The following is a 20068-nucleotide window of genomic DNA, read 5'->3' as shown; positions in this document are numbered from 1 at the left end:
CAGAGTGGTCACTACATGTCATTTCCAAGCATGCCAATGGGAAACTTCAAAGCAGAATGCCCATGTAGGCCTTCCCACACAGCGATAGGAAGAAACTGGTACAACTATGGTTTGGGGGGTTGTTGAAGCTGCTGTTGCCTGGATTTTGATGAGTGTTGGGGGAGGGTAAAACAATACTACACACAAAACAGTAAAAACACTACATATGATATGCACCACAGAAATTACTATAGTCATTACTCCTGTAGGTGCTTCATATATGATTCCTAAACAATATTAAAATAAAAGTTGGATTTTTTTTGTGTTTTACAGATGGCAGCTTGATTTATATAAAGAAAATTCTTTAAAAATTCATGTTTTCACAAGTTCATTCATGTTCTCAGACTTTTCTTGCAAACTTATGCATGGCTAGCCTCATGTGATTAATGGTTTTCCACCTTAATTGTAGTCCTGTACAGTCCTTTATGTATGGGCAGCAATCTCATATCTTCTTTGGATCCCTGTGACACTCAGAGATTGTTAATGTTTGGGACTGGTTTTAGTGGTCTGTGTATTGTCAGGGACATACATATACCACAGGGATGGGTGGCATCCAGTGTCATCAATGAATTTCTCTTGCTTCTTCAGCTATAATGTTTCTTTTTCTTGAATTTTAATGTGAATATTGATCCAGAAGTTTGGTGGCCTGTTGTTTGTTTGTTTGTTTATTTATTTTTCTCATCTTTGTTTTGAGACAGGGTCTCACCAACTATGTAGTATTGGCTAGCTTTCAACTTCTGTGTAAAACAAGCTGACATTGAACTAAGGCAGTCCTTCTGCCACCTCCTCCCAAGCAACAGAATTACAAGCCCGGGACATTGCACCTGGCAGAGAGACTTAGATTTTTGTTTTTTGTTGTTTGTTTGTTTTTATTTTTGGTCTGGTTTTGAGTATAGGATATGATTCTTGTTGGCCATCTTAGATCAACTACAATTCATTTTTTAAAGACCCTCCATTAACTGCTTTCTGCAAATTGGAATTGGTTGCAAAATAGCTCATAAAAAGAATCACAGTTGATGTGAAAAAATTGCATTAATTTCTACCTTAGTACTTCACATTTTCCTCACTTATTAAGTGATTTTGTGCAAGCCGAGCTGCTTAGTAAGACCTGTCTTTGTAGTCATTCCGTGTGTGTTTGCAAGGAGGTATTTTTAGATAGTTTAGCTGAGCAGCAATCTGACGTCTTTAGAGGAGACATCAGTTCATTATGTGGATACAAATTCTATGCTTTCAGCTTTTATATACCAAGTCTTAATTTAAATCCCTTCTTCTCGCCTTTTCCTAACGAAAGAGACTATATCATGGTATGTATTCTATTTCTTCCTGAGGCCGATCTTTCTAGTTTACCTTTCCTTACATAAATGATCTAAGTAGAAAGAATGTTTTTATTTGTTCTCAACTTAATATAGATCATAGAAGCATGGGATTCAGGGTCATATTTAAATGTGCCATTTTGTATTGTGCTATATGGTGTTTTGCTATATGATATGATTCGGGGGACTTAAAATAGTTATAGAGCTTATAAGTGCTGTTTTCTTTGAAGGAAAAAAATGTAAAGGACAGGGTGTGGGAGTTATGTTCTTAATTGTGCATATTGCATTTTCTCTTAGAAAGAAAAACCCTCTTGTTTGGGAAAGATAATTTAATGCTGAGCATATAAGAAAGAACACATGGCTATTTGCTTTCTTGTTCTTAACACAGTGTTTGAGTGAAATTCTGACATGTTCTGGTTTTTCTCATCCTATTCCAGTACTGAGAGGAAGTTCTTTTAGCGTATGCATGTTTGTGTGTGTTGTTTGTGACACTTGTTCTCATAGGACGAGAAACACGGGGATTCTCTTGGTTTATTATAGATTTTTCTCTCCTAATTTTACTAGAAGTACAAAAAAAAAACCAAAAGAATTAGTTTTCAGGTAGATGTTCTTTATTCATTTTCACAAACTTAAAGGTTGTGCCCGCTGTGCGGCAGACTGTCAGGGCTCAAGTGAAAACTTGTGCTGTTCATCCAGATGTGCTGTCTGCATGGTGGGAAGACTCCCGGTTAAAGAATGGTCTAATCTTTTTAACACAGTTGTTTGATGATATGTGAATTCAGTGATGTTTTAACTATATAATGAAATTTATCATATTTTACCATACACTGCAAATATAAACCACTATCATAGAGAAACAGACGAGTTACTTAGAATCAAAGAAAGATATTACTTGGGAAATCTGATTAATAATAGGCATCAGTCTAAGGTGTGAGTTTTAATTCTTTAAGAATAAAAGCAAAGACATAGATACGACACAAATTTTGATATATGGAAGAATCTGACATAACAATTTCTTATACAAAACAGAAAGGAAATACTGCAGCCCTGCCTTATTTTAAAAAGAAAACCTTTCTTGTTCTTAAAAATTAGTGTTGTTATGTAACCATTTAAGAATTTAGCTGAAGCCCGATATTAAGTGACTCAGATTCCTAGCTTCTTAATGATGCTTCTTTACCATGGAATTCAGGGGCATGCCAGATTCTTGAGCCGTGACTTCATTCCCCACCCTCCCCCACTACAACTTGCATGTAGTAAAAAATTGAGAAACTGTCCAGAAGAATAGCTAATGCCCAAACCCTCATGTGCTAGGTATAACATCTCTGATTTCAGGCTGTGTTGTGTGTGATGAAACTCTGTGTATTTTAGTGACCAATTTCTGTTTAAAGTTCTGTGTCAGAAGTCATCTGAAGGCTCTAAAATTCACCCCCATTATTTCCCCCCAGCTTCTACTTTGGATTGATTCCTCTTTCACTTTCCCCAGAATATCAGTTGTTCCTTGTCCCAATATCAGCCAACCAAGAATGGCGCCTGCATTTTCTGGTCCGCTGTCCCCACACATCGACTTCATTCAACACTGTCCGGGAGGAAGAAGCTTACATAAGCTTCCTTTGGCTCGTATATCTCAAAAGATCCTTCAGGAATTGAAGGATAAATAAATAACAAATATTAATAACAAATAAATAAACATTATGGCCCTAGTGACTGATCACCTGGGGAGGAGTAGTCAAATGGTAATGAAAGGTTGCTGCTTGGCTGTTTGGCTGTTTGATTTTACAGGGATAAGTGACATTGTCATGGGGATTTGGAGTTGATTCCACTAGTCACTTGTCCCTTCTTTCCCTACTTAAATGTGGCTGGGCATTTGAGTCTTTCCCATTTATTTCAGAATTTCTCATATATCTGAACTGTTTTCCTGGAAGTCAGTAATATATTGCCTTCTCCCTCCTTTTATAATATACATTGATTGTTCACCTTGTAATTAAACATGGCTCTCCTTAATTAACTCTCTTACATTCCCTAGGGACTACTTTCCATCCCTGTGGCTTCTCCCTTTCACTCTTCAGTTTTCCACGGTTATAGAAATATTAGACCAGGACTTGTTTGGTTAAGCATATATCGGATTTGTTTGGTGCTTTGTATTTGCTGTGTGGCTCAGTTTTTCTTGACTCATCTCTATAGTGAGATTGATAAAGAAGGTTCCCTGTCTCAGGAAGCTTGTTGATCGTGTTGATACCATTAAAAGCACTCAGGAACCAGGTTTACTTGTAAAGGCACAGTGATCCAAACTGAACATCTAGAGTTCCAAACTGAACATTCAGAGTTCATGAACTTTGGTTGTGTTTATGTATTGGAGGGACACCACACATTTCCCAACTTTTTTAGATGATATTATGAGTAGATTTAGGTGTTTAACCAAACTTTACTTTTTGAAATATAAGTGAACTCTTTCTTGTTTTATATTCCTGTGATCTTTAATATGTTTTACTGGCATGTGTATACACACATATCCTACTTTTAACGTCTTAGCTCAAAAGGAAGTACACCATATCTCCTGTTAACATTGCTTAATTATTGAATTCATCTTCCCTCCCTCCCTCTTTTGAGATTATAATATTATTACATCATTTTCCCTTCCTCTCCCCTCCAAACTTTCCTATTCCTTGCTCTCAAATTAATGACCTCTTTTTTTTATTGTTGTACATGCTTATATGTATATGTATGTATTTGTGTATATACATCTTTCTGTAGAGTTGAGGCTTTGTGGGCTTTCTCCTGCCTACACTGCATGTCTATTGATGTTATATTTATTCAGCTGTTGTTCAGGCAGTCATGTTGATGAGACTTTATGGATGTACTTTTTTCATTAGCAGAAGACACAACCTCATAGCAAATTTTCTGATCCTCTGGCTCTTAACAGTCTTTCTACCCCAAAGAATCTATCCCTTGCAGTATCAAAGTACCATCTTCATCATAATCAGTCATCTTGATCATTATATGTTATTATTATATTTATATGTGATTCATTGTAACCATAGTTTGAGAGTGGAAAGCCTGGCCCAGGAGTTTCAACAGATGAGGTGAGACCATCTATATCAGTGAATGTCAGGCACGGGGAAAAGCAGAAACCATTTCAATCAATAATTAGAAAGGGGGATCCAGTTAACCTAAGTTTGTCTTTAGTGGGCTGGAATGAGCTTTAGATCCAAGTAGAGAAAGAACTGGGATAGGGAGCAAGAGATATACCTGATTAAGTTAAGTGGTTAAGTCTGGTCTGGTTGATCATTGTATCAGTTCTGGCTCCACTGTCATCATTGGAGAGCAATGTGACTGGCCAGAGTATAGCCTCACCATCATAGACATGTACCATCATGGATGGGCAGAGTCTGTCTTGGGAAGCTTTGCTGCTATGACTTTGGGTTTAGCAAAATGACTTACCTGTGTGCCTTTACCTTTGAAGGGGGATGAGATTAAATTAGGTAGACAGATTCCCCTTGAGTTATTAATGTGCCTGGAAAGAGTAAAGAAGTAGATTGACCCAAAGCAAAGGAGACAGGTGCAGTGAGAACAGAGGTGCTAGGCTTTTATTCTGCTCAGAGTTGCTGGTGGGCTCCAGTATGGTCAGTACTTTTGTAGCAAAAGCAGCTTGAGAATTCCTGTTGCACTCTCACCCTCTCTGTTGCTCCTAGCCTTTGTCTGGTTCACAGAACAGGTAAAGCATTGGAGCCAGCCTGCTAATTGTTTCTTGGGCCTAGAAATCAGAGTATGGTCATTACATTACTGACTCTTACTCTGAGATTTCAATTGTTGGAACTGCGCTGTCCTGGTGGATCTATCCCAGGTAGTCTCCTGTTTCTATTACACTTGAATTCTTGAATTTTCTGTCAAACTCATTACTTTGGTTTCTTTGTGGGTCATGTTTTTACTCCATATTTATAATTAATTATTATCCCTCTTAGAATGTCAGCCTCATGAGAGCGGGACCCTCAACTATTAATCTTTCTACCTTGAATGTCTAGAGCAGTAGTTCTAGACACAAGCCCTTTGGGGGTTGAACAACCTTTCACAGGGGTCTTCTAGGACCATAGGAAAACATGGATATTTATATTATGATTCATAAAAGTAGCAAAATTACAGATATGAAGTAGCAACAAAAATAATTTTATGGTTGGAGGTCACCATAACATAAGGAACTGTATTAAAGAGTTGCAGCAGAAGAGGGTAAAAGCCATGGCATGAATATTTATGGAAGTCTGAGAGATGAATTAATAGAAATATAAAAACTGAGGTATAGGCAAATGTTGATAAATTGAGAATTCACAGATACTTGTTTATAAGTGTATTTTTCCTTCACCTTTGTGGGTAAACTTAACTAAACATGAAGGCTAAAGGCAGAAGTAGCCTACAGTATCAACAACTGACCAGTGCATATTTGTAACACCAATGGCAAATAAGGTTAGTACTGTTGTAGGATTCTGTTGCAAGTTTTAGATACTCTGCAAAGTGGAAATAAACATTGCTTACCTTAGGAGCAAACATTTTCTGTGTATAAGCTGCATAGGAATTTTAGATTATATGAAATTTTAGCAGTCAGACATTCTACTTAGGGAGGATACAAGTATGGATTATATCAGACAGTGAACTGTCTTGGAAGCTTCAGTATCTTACAATATGACAGTGGTGATGGTGAGATAGGAAGCTCAGGAATTTGTTGATTGTTTGGTTGGGGACACTCAGGAGTCATATTTTATCAAGTCATCAACTGTCATCTCAAGTAAAATGACCTGTCATATGAATGTGCATATATGGCAAAATTAAGATGAAAACAAATTAATGTTAATTTTTACAGACATAGCTAATGCCATTAGTAACAACTTGCAAGTTGCTGCTCCTTTTTTAATATTTCTAAAACATACTGTTTTAAAAGGTGATGCTATCATTTGCAATGTAGAAATTTTGGGTGGTATTTAAGTTAGTTTTTCTATTATATAGAAGTATAGCCTGAACTGTAGTGTTAGCAGTGCTGTACATCAGTTATGCTCTTCCTAGTAACCATTCCATAAACGGAAATTAAGAGGTTGTATTGAATGAATCCTTAAACCCTAGTGGACCTGACCTTGTGCTTATATACAAATCACATTTGCTTACTGTTTCGTATCTCTGGAATTCTTCACACCAGTTGTGCTCTCACAACTCTCTGGGTTGGATGTGTAGGGTGGGATCTCTTTTCTGGTTCACACTAGTAAGATGAACTTCTGAGTATGAAAGTGATTTTCCTGCTTACCTGGAACTGACCTTATCATCTATAGTTTCACATTGTAGTCTGAGAGTTCCCAGTGCTGACTGGTGATGTTGGGTACTGATCAAAGTAAGCATCTGTGTTTAATAAAATAACATTCTGTTGTAACTGAGAATTCTAACTGGGCCAGGAACTTGTGCTATAGAAACTTGGTTGTCTGTTTATATAATGCTGCTGAATTTTAAGCTCTAGCGGTGATCCTTGACATGTATTTGATCCTTTTATGATGCTTTACATACACACAACTTTGGTTTTTCTAAAAAGTTGAACAGTAGAATACTAAACCTACTCCAGCCTTTTCAGCATGGTCTTACAAATCATAACCAGGTATTACTAACCACTTGTTCAAAGAACACCATGTCTTTTTATGTGGCTCATTGAAAGACTGCTTTAGTGACATTGTCCCTGCTGCCCACATTCTAGTCTTTGTTGCATTCTCCCTTTCAGGCTACAAACTGTGGACTATCACAGTTCCTAGGTATATATCCTCTCTCCTGGCCAGCTCCCATCTCTCGCTCTACTCAGCTAAAACTTTAATTTCTATACTTTTCTGGGTTATCATTCCCTGCTGTCCTTTGCTTTTCCTATAGATCTTGGTTTGGCCGACTTTTCACACTCAATGTCATTTTCTCAGAGCAACCTTCCCCCCAATTCTCTGGACAGCCACCTGTCCCCAGGCCTCCCACTTTTGGTTGTATTTACTAGCATCCATGTTACTCTGTTTATTGTTTTCTTCCTCCCTTCACTGTTCTCCTTCAAACTTCATCCTCCAGGAGTGTGCAGTTTAGCCAGTCCTGATCACTGGAGTTCCTGAGCCATGGTCTGCTCTTTGCCAGATGGCAGTGAACCAATGCCTGTTGAATAATTAAGCAAAAGAGTGAGCCTTGCCGTTTTGAGTAGAGTTATTCCCCATCTACCAGGCTTCTGTGTCGCAATCCAAAAGCCAGGAAGTTGAAAAATTCAAGAAGTTTCATTTTTAACTCCTCTGTCCTGGCTTTCTGGGAATCTGCATTTATTGCTTAACTTCATTTTGGAAAGAAGAGAATTTCATCTGTCTTGGACAGTTGTCTTCTAATGGTGCCACATGTGATTGCTGGTAGAAGGGGCAGCAGCAGATCTCAAGGGGAGAGAGAACAGCAGGGTCAGTCCACCTTGTTCAGCCTATCTCAAGTGTAGTGTCTCTGGCTCCGTTCTGGGGCTGATAGTTCGGGAGGTGTTGGGAGGTATTCAGTACCTGCTGTGCTTGTGTTTAGGAAAGCTTGAAGATAACAATAGATGTGTTCAGTGCAGACACATCCAGCAAGAGAACTGCCCATTAAATCAGCAGCTGCCATACAGGGCTATGGAAGTTCTGTAAGTCATGGGGGAAGGGGGGAGGGAGGGAAGTGGAGAAGTGAACTCCTCCAGGACAGGAGAATGTGGACACCTGTGAGAGACACTAAGCATAACAATTGAAATTACCTAAACTGACTGTATATGCATCCAGCACAGAAACAGGAAATAATGAGGGAAATGATCAGGAGAAGGCAGTGGGGTGCAGCTGTTAAGGAAGCCAACAGAAGACAGTCAGGGGAATGGCATGACTGAGTATGGATTTTCCATCACGCCTTCATCATTTGCTCTGTCTACGGCATGAAGAAAAGATTGTAAAAGATATAAGATCATTGAGAGAGGCAAACAAGGGCAGCAGTCAGGAAGCAATCTCAGAAGAGAGCAGGGTGCCATCTGTAACCCCTATGGAGTGCACACATATGTGTTCATATGAGGCTGTGTGCCTCCCATGTTGTAGTAGGCAATGGTTATACTTAATGATGTTTCAAATTGTTGAGTGCTTTTGCTCGTGTGTGTGTGTGTGTGTGTGTGTGTGTGTGTGTGTGTGTGTGTGTGTACGTGTACTAATAATACTGCAGATTGCAGTTAGCCGGTTGTAAGAGTGTACCTGGATAAATGCTATTCTGTCTCCCTGATATGCATCTTGGATAATGAATTTAATATGTATACATAGGGGACAGAAACATTCAGATAGTAGCTGAATTTAAGGAAAGCAAAGCCAGCTGAACAGTGTAATAAAACATTAAACGTGGTCTTAGTTTACAAGAAATGTACCTAAGGTGATTGCTCAATTGATTATGTAAGTAAATCTTTGCAATGATTAAAGACAGTCTTGGTATATGGTGGGGTACTGGCAGAATTGATAGAGTTAGGAGGAGTATGATGTAGCATGTGCTTGATTCATCCTTTCACATGTGTCTAGGGTTTGCCAGTCTAGAGAAAGGAAAAAGGAAGATTTATTGTCCTTGCAGTTTTTAAGCATATATTCCTACTGGCCTTGGGCACTGAGTAATCCAGATAAATGTTCAGTCGGTTCTTAGTGCCCTCCAGACAGCCAAAGCTGCTGTTATTCTAGTTTGCTGGGGCTGTTACACCAAGGCCCAGAAACAAATGTGAAATTAAATTGATTTACCATATTTTGAAAGAAATCCTAAAATGAACATTTTTATTCACTGAAGCAAAAGAAAAATCTGTGGCATTAGATTAATAGTAATAATAGCATGTAGTCTTTTTTTTGGCAATTTAAGAAAGGCAACCAGGCAGTTTTTAAATTCTAGGCTGTGCTTCTTGGTGAAAACTCCTACTTGTGATGGTGGAGGATGAAATCTAGATGTGGATGTGAGCAAATGAATCTGAGTTGTCTTAAAATTAAGTCAAGTATGTGTGGGAACAGGTAGAGAGTGTATTTATGCATGAAATAAGAAAGATGAAGAGTTCTCAGTTCATAATGTACCCATAACTTACAAGAGATAAGCTTCACGGTTCAATCGCCCCATGGCACATCTGCCTATTGAGTACTGGGATTAAAGGCATGCACCATGCACAGCTAACATAGTAGTTTTTAAGTTGAATAGCCAGCATGAGGGTTTTTCATAAATAAGTCATTGTATTTTTTTGACTTAATGGTGTTGCTTCTATACTCAGCTTTTTACAAAATATGCTTCCTAACAAATTCTGTGTGTAAATATGTGAAAACCTATGTTGCATACATGGTTTGCGTTTATACACATGCATGTATGTATTTGATGAAGGTGGTATGGTTAAAACTTCCCCATTAAAGAATAAATGTTCTCTCTATATAAAGCTATTCTTGGTATCACATGTTATGGGAGTCTTGTCACTATGGGTATGAAGTCATTGTCTGTCACATCAGTTACTTTTTTTTGTTGTTGTAGCTGAAGGCTGTTCTTACCACTGAATGAAATTCCCCCCCCCCTTTAATTATTTATTTCCATCTACTAGTTGTTAGGTGCATGAAAAGCATGGAGTCTGCTTTCCTTTTTGCTATAGTTAGCAAACTTGGCATTCAGTAAATATTTGACCATGTAATTAACTGAATAAGTAAATGGACTTTAGTGTTTGTTTAATCCAGATTGAGCATGAGCCTATGGAGTGATTAGTCTGAATGTTAATCAGACCTTTTCCCATTAGGAAGTTAAAGATTTTAAAAATTTCACTGTGTTAAATTTTCCACAGGTAATTCATGAGAGTAAGAAGTTTTTATGAGTTCATATGTGCTGTTTTACCAAACAAAACAAAATATGGTAGTTTGAGTACAATAAAGGTCTATCCTTTGTGTAAAATCAGTGTTCCTGATTGATGGGCATTTCCTGCCTTAAGTACTGATTGAGAGTCACTGGCCTTCTTTAAAGTGTGTAGCTCTGTTGTATTTTTTTTTTTTTTTTTTTTTTTTTTCCAGCAATGGTGATCTCTAAGGAAAGGAAATAGATTCTAGAGGGTCTTTGGGGAAATTTTCATCAGTAAGGTATAGAAACGGCATGATCACCTCTGGTTATTCATACCTTGAAGACTTCATCTCATTGCATAGTATCTATGTAATCATATAAGAAGATGGGAAATATTATCCAGGTGTCTGTCAAAAGATGGTACTAGTGACTACCTAGCTGATCTAGCCATTCTTAAGTGTGTGTGTGTGTGTGTGTGTGTGTGTCTGTGTTTTCATAGTGTGCTATAGCTTCCAAGTAGTTCAAAATTTATCTACTAGTTAAGGCTTTTGAGTCTGTGTGAGGCTTTCTTCTCAAACCAACTACGGTTGCTTGATTCTCCTTATCATCCCTTGGCTCAAAAATATTTGAAGTGAAAAATTACACCTATAGAAATATTTTGATATTTTTTATTTCAGAAACAATGCATTATATAACATGTGTTAACATTAGTTATGAGTAATCTAGAAATGATATAAGGTGTAGGAGAGGATGTGCATAGGTTTTATACATTTTGCTGTTTCATACAGGGATTTGAGATATTAGGGGAACACCTACATTCATTTTTGTTCACAAGGAGGGCAGCTTAGAATCCTCCATAGAGCCTTTAGGAATCTTTCTCTTTGATGTTTTAAGATTTCTTTTCCCAAACTCTGCACTCTACTGAGCATTTTTTCATCTGGGATAACTAAGCACCATTCCTCTGAGGCTCATCAGCTTGCTGTGTAGTTGGGTCTAGAAGCACCCTGCTGATATTACCAGCAGTTCTTCCCTCTTCAGGGATTACTGCTTCCATAGCAGCTTTTGTGGGAGCTCTGGAAAACAAGAGGCTACGAAGTCAAGCTTGGTCCTTGTAGGGTGCTATCAGCCCAACCACGTAGTTGTCATGTTTTTCTTTTGTTCAGTTACTAGCCTTTATACATAGTCATAGATATGTGGGGCCTCTTACCTGGGGACTCAGAATAAGCCATATAATGGTTTGAGCTTCCTTGTCTGCAGCAGGAAAGAGCAGCTCCTGTGCTTGTCATAGATATTGGAACTGACAATGCATTGTCTACTTCTAGTATATACATCCAAAATAATGACTGAGATTGTCACTAACAATAAGAAAAAACAAAGGTACTAGCTTGTGATTTAAAGTAGGTGGCATGCAAACCAGATGCATTTTAAAAACATCTACATATGTTTTATTTATGTAGCATGTATGCATATGGCTGCTGGTGCACACATGTCCCAGTGAGTGTGCCAGAGTCTGTGTGTAGAGGTTGGAGGACAGCCTTTCATAGTTCTCTGCTTCCACACTATTTGTGGCAGGGTCTCTCTTGTTGCTGCCACTGTACAGGTGCTGGTGAGCTTCCTGCAGATTCTCCTGTCCCTGCCTCCTATGTCACTCATCATAAGAGTACTGGGATGACACACATGTGCCTCTGCATTGGGCTTTTTATTTGGCTTCCAGGGATTGAACTGAATGAAGTCAGACTTTCATAGTGAGCACGTTTAGCTGCTAATCTGTCCCCCAAGCCCACGGGTGATTTTTTTAAATCCTATGATTGCCAAGAGTTGCCATGTTTCTTTTTCCTTTTATGAAGCACATTTGGAGTTAATAAAAGTCATTTGTACATATCAGAGTATAGGGAGGAGAGAGAAACAAGTAAAAGGGAAGGAAAACAGGTTAGGCACAGAGGCTTAGACAGTTGGGCTTCTGTAGAGAGTGACTTTAGACCACACGATCCAGAGATATTTTGAAATTTCTCAGGAATTTTTGTTTTTTGTGCAAGTGTTTATAAGTGGATGAAAGTCAGTATGCCCCCTCCCCTGGCCCCCATAATCCCAGAAGTCAAATGATAGGAGCATGAGGATCAGCAGTTCAAAGTCATCCATGTTATCTGGTGAGTTCAAGGCCTGCCTGGGCTACAGGAGAAGTTGTCAAAGAAAGAGAAAAGATTTGCCCAACAGTGGACCGATAAAGTTTATAATTCTAAACTTGAAAAAAGTATGGAGATGGCCCTTCTGCCTTGGTAGAAAGCTCCTGCACTCAGATTAGATGCCCTTTACCCTGAATGCTTGGAATCAATAGTACATTTGATTTGGGATTTTGTTATGGGAATGGGATAGGGTGGTAATTTTTCATATTTGTTATAAGATACCCTGGACCCAAGTCAAATTATGAAACTCATTCATGTTTAATATGTGCTTTAAATAGTCTAAAATGATTTTCTGCACTGTCTTTAGCATACATGAATTTTGACTAAGACATCTTATGAGGTCAGATATGGTATTTTCTGCCTATAGTGCCAGTAATGCCTAATTTCTGATTTTCAGATTGGGGATACTCAACCTGTACCACATTTCAACAGCTAATTCCAGCATGTAAAGGTTCATAGACAGAGAGCCATATAGAATACTTATGAACATAAGCCATATCCTTATATAAAGTGTCTCTATTACAACTGCTTCTGAATCACTATAATACAGGAAAACAACTAAGAACTCTTGAGAGCACAGGCCCTCTTCAGCCTCCCCAGAGGTGTTCTAGGCAGTCCATCCTGGGAGGCAGTATCTATGTAGCAGAAATAAGGTTTTGTGTTTAAATAGTGTGTACATCTGGGCAGATATAGATATAGGCATTTACAAAAAAACATAGTGAGACTCTAGACCTAAAACACAAACTAAGATGTTAATCATTTGAAAGAAGCAGTGAGCTCTTCTATACAAACATGGTGTACTGAGACTCTTTTATGGAGACTTTTGGGAGCCATATACTATTCAAGCTAGTGGACTGATAGTGTTAACTATGACTGCATCTAAAAAGTTCTAGGAGAACAATGATGAGCAGATCATCGACGGAAGAAGCAGTGATGATTTCCTTATGTGATGTTCATTTCACAGAAGAAAGAAGTACACAGAAATGACTATTTTGTCCATAGTCACCTGACTTGAGAAGTAGGCAAACAGAGGATAATTCATATGGGTCTAATGTTAGGCTTATGTCTTTTATACTTGGTAGGGGCTAAGAGACTCCTTTAGTCTTGTAAATTGTTAGTGTTTGGCAGGTTTCTTTAGAAGAAAAATTACAGTGTCTGTAATTTCTAGAAGAGTTTAGAAGAAAAATTACAGCCTCATAATGCATGTAGAAAATGTTCACCTCTTCCTGTTCTGTATATGTGTGAGCAAAAGAAATTCACATTGTGGGCCTGGAGGTATGTGGACAAGCACTTTCCAAAAACAAACACACAAAGGAAAAAGAAAAGTAATCTTACATTGTACAAAATTCCACATTGTGGAATATTGACTATGATGCATTCAAGGACAGATTTATGTCTAGAGTCTGGGTTCAGCAGTTGTGGCAAATACTTAAAAATTATTTCTGATATAATAGTAGTATAATAGTATTTAGTTTCATTGGTATTCTTCAAGATGTTATATAAAAAAATAAAAGTTGGGCTGGGTGGTGATGGCACACACTTTTAATCCCAGCACTGAGGAGGCAGAGGCAGGAAGATTTCTGTGAGTTCAAGGCCAGCATAGTCTACAAGAGCTAGTTCCAGGAGAGCTTCCAAAGACAGAGACAGTGAAACCCTGACTCAAAAAACAAAACGAAACAACAACAACAGCCACAAAATGGTAACGTTATAGACTGATCTTTAGTAGAAACAGGTCAAAAGAAACTTATGTGTACATAGTAAGGGGGGTGGCTTTAAGTTTATTTTGGTTTTGGTGGTACTGGGGTTGAATTTAAGCCAGGCAAGCACTCTGCTACTGATCTACATCCATCTCTCTCTCTCTCTCTCTCTCTCTCTCATTCATTCATTCATTCATTCATTCATTCATTCGGGTGGAGGTGGTCACTGAATCACCTAAGTTGGCCTTGTACTTACTCCATAGTCAGACAGGCTGTGAATTTGTGATCTCAGCCTCAGCCTCCAGAATACTTGGGGTTACAGGTCTCTGCCAACAGGAACAACTAGAATTGCTTTTTAAAATTGAGTTCATATTGGAAGTGTTTTGTCTGTAGTTAAGTAATGTCTAATTACTTTGTGTTATCCATTGGTATTTAGACTTAGATTTTGCCATTGGTACTATGGCGCTGAGATGTGCCATATACAGGAAACACATCTTGGTAATATCTATGCCCTCATTTATCTCCTCCTCATTACACAGGCCTCCAAGTAGTGAAGAATGATCTGGGAGTGGTAGAGGCAGGAGGATCTTATATTTGAGGTCAGCTTGAGTTGTACTGTTAGCCTTTATCTCAGAAATTCAAACAGCAAAACAAGTGATGGATGCATGAGAATATAAAATACATACTCATACTTCAGGGACAAACCTGGTGTTATGGCTTCTTCCTGTGGAGATTAAAATAGTGAACATAAAGGGTATTCACAAAACTGCAGTGTTGGTGGGGAGAACAGACACATTTGGGTAAACCATCCTTGATCTACTTGATATGAAGTTAGTTTTTTAGTCACTGATGATTGATTCACCTGAAGTCATATTACTCAGGGTAAGCTGCTTGGGAAGTCTGGATAGTCTCCCAAGTCTTGCGCACTCTATTGCAAGGTTAGTTCAGAAAGAGATTGGTTAAATAAAATTAAGTTGATGGTAATATATTTTGCATTTGCCCTAATTCGATTGTGAAGAATGAAGCTCATATCTGGTAATAGAATCCCACAAAACACTAGCTGTATTGAGAGTCTGAGGCCATATTGCTCAGCTAATTACCACCTAGGAGTGTCTTCACAAAGGAAATGTATTGCGGTTAAATAAGGATCAGGATAAACAAATAGGCCGAATAGATGTTTATTCAGGGAGAAATAATTTACAACCTAGACAGATGAACACCAGCAAGTTCCACCGGATGCTCTCCTGTCCTGCCAGCCAGAGAGTGTTCCTGGCTCTTCCTCAGACCTCCTTCCACAGGTCACTTCTGCCCATGGCTCCACCCCCCAATGGGCGTGGTCAGTGCCACCACAGAAGGAGACAAAGTAAATATCTCACTACAGAAATGGAAGGACAAACGCAGTTTGATCCCTGCAAGCTACATGGTTGAAGAAGAGGGCCAACTGGTACAGATTGCCCTCTGGCCTCCATAGTATGCTACAATACAGGCACAGACAGACACACATCTATGTATAAACAAATAAATTAAAAATTTAAAGATCAGAGTGTTTAAGATTTGTTAGTTTTCCTTTATTTGTTCTAGTTAGATAATTATTGGATATGGTCCCAAGTTCAGAAAACTTCCTTATTGATTTATTTTTATTATTATTATTTTTTTTAACAACTTCAGACTTAGGGCAATTCCTATCACCATTCTAATCTGGAATTCCATGACACAGTCACTAACAGTGTATGTAAGTCAGCACTAGGTCAAGCTAAGACCAGAGCAAAATACTGACTCTTGCTGGCAGAGTGTGCCTGTTGAGAAGATGCTAATTTAGACTCCTGGAGAGTCTCCCCAGGGTTCTCAGTTATAAAGCCTGGTTGGAGCATGGTGCTTGCATCTGTCAGCTGCCCCCACACTTAGTTTGACTCTTAAGAACTCTCATTATCCCCACAGCTGCTTTTCCATCAGACATGGTAGGACCAACCAATGCAAATCCCACAGTATCTCACAGGGACACCTTTTCAGCCTTTGCCTTTCTGTGACCTTGATCCATATCCATAATTAATAAAATTTAAAACTCTGCTGTTATTCCCATTTACGGCACAAGATTTTTAAGTTTCCTACACAGGACATCTGTATTTCTGTTTCTAATTTTAGGAAATATTTAATTACCATTTACTCTGAGTTTAATATATTATTATTTTGTGCTTGTAACCGTGGAACGCAGATGGTGGGAAAGGAGTTAAAACTAGTGTGGGGACTTGCAGGCATGGGTCAGTAGTGGAGGGGAGAGCTTGCCTAACATAGCATGGGCTCCAGTTTGATCTCAGCATTTAAAAAGAGATTTAATTCCCTCTTCTGCTGCATATCAGTGCTTGTCTGCATGGACTAGAGCTGTCTTTCTCATCTTTGTATTTCCTGTTCCTAGCTAAGCATCTGTCCTAGTAGAGAAACAGTAAACACTTGTTAGATGGAACTGAATTGTTACGAGCAAAGCCATTTCTCCTTTAGTCCACAGATTGTTGTTCTGGACCTAGGGAAACATTTAGCTATGGTACTGGATGATGAGCAGGCATCAACATGTGAAAGCTTGATGGGTCTCCCCTGTGCAAACCAGCTCTGACCACACCCAGCCCTCTCCAAAAACTGAAGACAGGCAGGAAAGGTGTCCAGAGAGTAGATCTTGAAGATAGGATACCTGTGAGCTTTGAACAAATAATCATTTAGTGAGAAAAAATTCACTAGGTAGTTGTAACTTAATTTAACATGGTTAATTTTAAAAGTTCCATTTGACACATGTCAGTCTGAGTTAAATTTGTAAGTGATAATCATTAAATTTCAGTTACTTATTTGGTAGTTATGAACATAGATTCTGATTGTAGGCATACCTGTATACCTGTCTAGTACCTATAGATTATTACTGTTATAAATTGTTATTGTCCTTGGTTGTACATATTTCACAAATTCAGGGATCACCCTTGTGAGTTGTTAGGTAATGCTCGTGACACATTTATTCACTACTTCTCTGCTATTGTGAACATTGGAGCTTTTATTTATTTGGTATCGAGTTGCATGCTATACAGTAAATCCATGTTCAAGTCTTTATACTTTGACAGTAGCATTTAGTAACAGACTTGAAACTAATATTAAACATATGTATGTAGGATAGAAATTGTTGGCATCTAGGCAGGTCTGATTGAATGTGCAATGTAAATCCATTTTGCTTAAGACATCAAAGCTTATTGTCTAAAAGTGCAGGCATCTCCCTCGAAAGGCTCATTCTACAATGTGGTACCATTACATTTCTGGAGAGGGAATGAGAGTATAAGAAGTGACTGGAAGGTCTCTGAGACAAGCCCTTACTAGATTTTACTAGCTAAATAGGACCAGTATACAGCAGCAAAGAAAGACAAATATTGGTGTTTTACCATACCAACTAGTATGTTTTCTAATGCATTACTAGTCATTGTTATTGGTGTATTGTATACAAATCTAGTGTGTAAACAAGAAGTGAGAGAGCGTGGTGGGGGGAGAGCTTGTATGTGTTTAGGTAAGTGGATGTTGTCTGTAAACTCTTAAATCTCAAGTTCTTAGAAGGTGTTGTATCTCTTTTGGTATAACCTAGTAGGTGGCAATATGGTTCAGTGCTTCCAGGATGCTTGCTTTAAAGAAGAAGAAAAAAACAAAACAAGTTTTAAATATTATTTGAGCATGAATGAACCGGAAGTCTGTCTCCTTAGCTATCTATGTAAAAATTTGTACAAATTTGCATTGGTTGGCAATTGCCAACAAATAGAACTAGAGTAATTTTTTCATTTATTTGTTACTTGAAAATTGTAGTTTACCAAATTAAATGTTCATCCATGTGTCTAAATCACTTAACCCACCTATTTAGACATCTAGTTTAACATGTTGTGATTTGGGTTAGTAGGACAATATTGAATAGTTTTCAAATCTGTAGTAGGAAGGCCCTTTCCTAGTAATAGCTTTCGCTCAATGTGCTGTAGTAGGACACAGTATCATAGTTTTAAGTGTCTTCTTGAAGTTAATTCAGATTATAAGCCTGTTCTTTTTCTTCTGCTTCCATAGCTCCCCGCAGATTTCACAAAACTGCACCTCACTGACAGCCTCCATCCACAGGTGACCCACGTTTCCTCCAGCCACTCAGGATGTAGCATCACCAGTGACTCTGGAAGCAGCAGTCTTTCTGATATTTACCAGGTAAGAAGGACTCTGCAGTCTCATCTGTTTCAGGGAGTTTTGGGATTCATAGAGCTAAGACCTATAATATTATGGATGCCTGTTATGTATATGAGGCATTGTCTATGTTTCACAGACTTTGCCATGCTGTGTGTACTTGAGGAAGTATCTCTACCATTGAGTGGTTACCAGTTGGCAGAGTGTTAAAGAAACTGGTGTGACGGGGTTGGCTCTTGTTACTCTAATGTTTCATTCACTTGTCTACAGACAGATTTCGGTATGTAAGTCTGACTTAACCAAAAAGCAGCAAAATTACCATTATATGGTCATATCAACACACAAAAATTCATTCCCTTAAAAATAGTTTATTTTGCAGCCAAATATGAGGGATCGTGACCTGGGAATACAGATTCAGTTTTGCCAGTTGTTACTATGTAAAGGGTGTGAAAATCTGATTGCATCCCTACAATACACCGGCATGCAAAATTTTACAGAAAAGTAGATATTGAAAGGTATCAAAGATCATGTAGCTTTTTTGTTTTGGTTTCACTGTGTAGCCCTGGCTGATCTGAAACTCATTATGTAGACCAGGTTGGCCTCAAACTGAGAGGTTCCCCCATCAGCCTCTGCATCCTGAGTGCTGGGATTAAAGCCATGTGCCACCAAGCCTGGCTTCTAAGAATATTTTCTGGGAGGAAAAATCCATTGTTTCTTATATTATCCCAATAGAGCAAAATTCTTTAACATTAAGTGGATCTTCTGGCCAGAAAAACAGAAGTAAAAGGAACCACAACTGTAATAAACAAGCCATGCTCAGCAGACAGACCAGACAAGTGACAGACATACCCACCGATAAGGAATGTTCATGGTCAGGGGACAGAGACATAGTTACACATTGTCATCTAAGCAGCCTGAGGAGTTAGCCTCCATGCTGAAATAAATTTTAGACCTAGCTGGTAAAAAACACATTTTAATAAAGGCCAAAGCACAAGGGTTAAGAGAAAGAAAGGCTCTAAGAAGAGAATAAGGCATAACTAAATGTGGGTATGGGCTTGCCAAGGGAAAGTGGTCTTTATAAATGGGAGCTTTTAATATAGCAAGGAATCTCTTTTCTCTCTAACTTTATTTTAAAACAGGCCGCAATCTTTCCTTTGTTAAAGAATTTTGCTCTATTGGGGGATAAAAAGCAAAGAGGCAAATTCAGATAAGGATGGATTACAGTGTGGGACTGTCCTTAGATTTTACCTTTAATTCAGACACAACATCTAAATACTGTCTTTTGATTTTCTGTTTTCAAAATATGTGTATAGGTGTTTTGCATGCATGCGTGTGTCTGTGCACCATATGCACACAGTGCCTATAGAGGACACCAGATACCCAGGGACTGAGTTAAAGCTGTTGGTTGCCCTGTGGGTTCTGGGAACTGAACCCAGGTTCTATGGAAGAGCAGCCAGTGCTCTTAGCTGCTGAGCCATCTCCCTAGGCCTTTACTTCTAGCATCTCATTTTAACTTAGTTTTTACATTCCTGTTAAATTTTATAAATTACTGATCTTATTAGCTCTTTTTAAATGTTCTTGCATTCTAATTAAAGTAGGCTGCCTAATTATGATTTAAAAAAATTCTGTTTCCTAGGATTAATAGTTAAGTGCACGTAGTAAAACAGTTTACAGATAGTTAATCTGTAGGACGCATAAAACCAGAGTTACTTTTAGAGTTTTCCATTTTTTTATTATTTGCAATTTGAATTAACACACCAAATGTAAAAATCAGCTGTAGTTTTTTGTTTGTTTTTTAAATCTGTTCTTTTCCCAAATATTTCTTCCCTCCCTGTCC

At 38.3% G+C, this 20068-nt stretch overlaps 1 protein-coding gene across 11 annotated transcripts in view; it reads left to right on the top strand.

Annotated features, from left to right (window-relative positions):
• The window catches only part of Rapgef2 (Rap guanine nucleotide exchange factor 2), a 207353-nt gene that overhangs the window by 141497 nt on the left and 45788 nt on the right, over nt 1–20068 (top strand). For all 11 annotated transcript variants that reach the window (XM_051199117.1, XM_051199116.1, XM_051199119.1 and 8 more), the window contains one exon: nt 18124–18255. In XM_051199117.1, the coding sequence (XP_051055074.1) occupies nt 18124–18255 (132 nt within the window). The remainder of the gene's footprint in view (nt 1–18123; nt 18256–20068) is intronic.

The sequence above is a fragment of the Phodopus roborovskii genome, unplaced genomic scaffold (assembly GCF_943737965.1).
Source record: "Phodopus roborovskii unplaced genomic scaffold, PHOROB, whole genome shotgun sequence".
NCBI lineage: Eukaryota > Metazoa > Chordata > Mammalia > Rodentia > Cricetidae > Phodopus > Phodopus roborovskii.
Note: the sequence above shows the minus strand (reverse complement) of the source record. Positions and strands in the feature narration are given on the sequence as shown.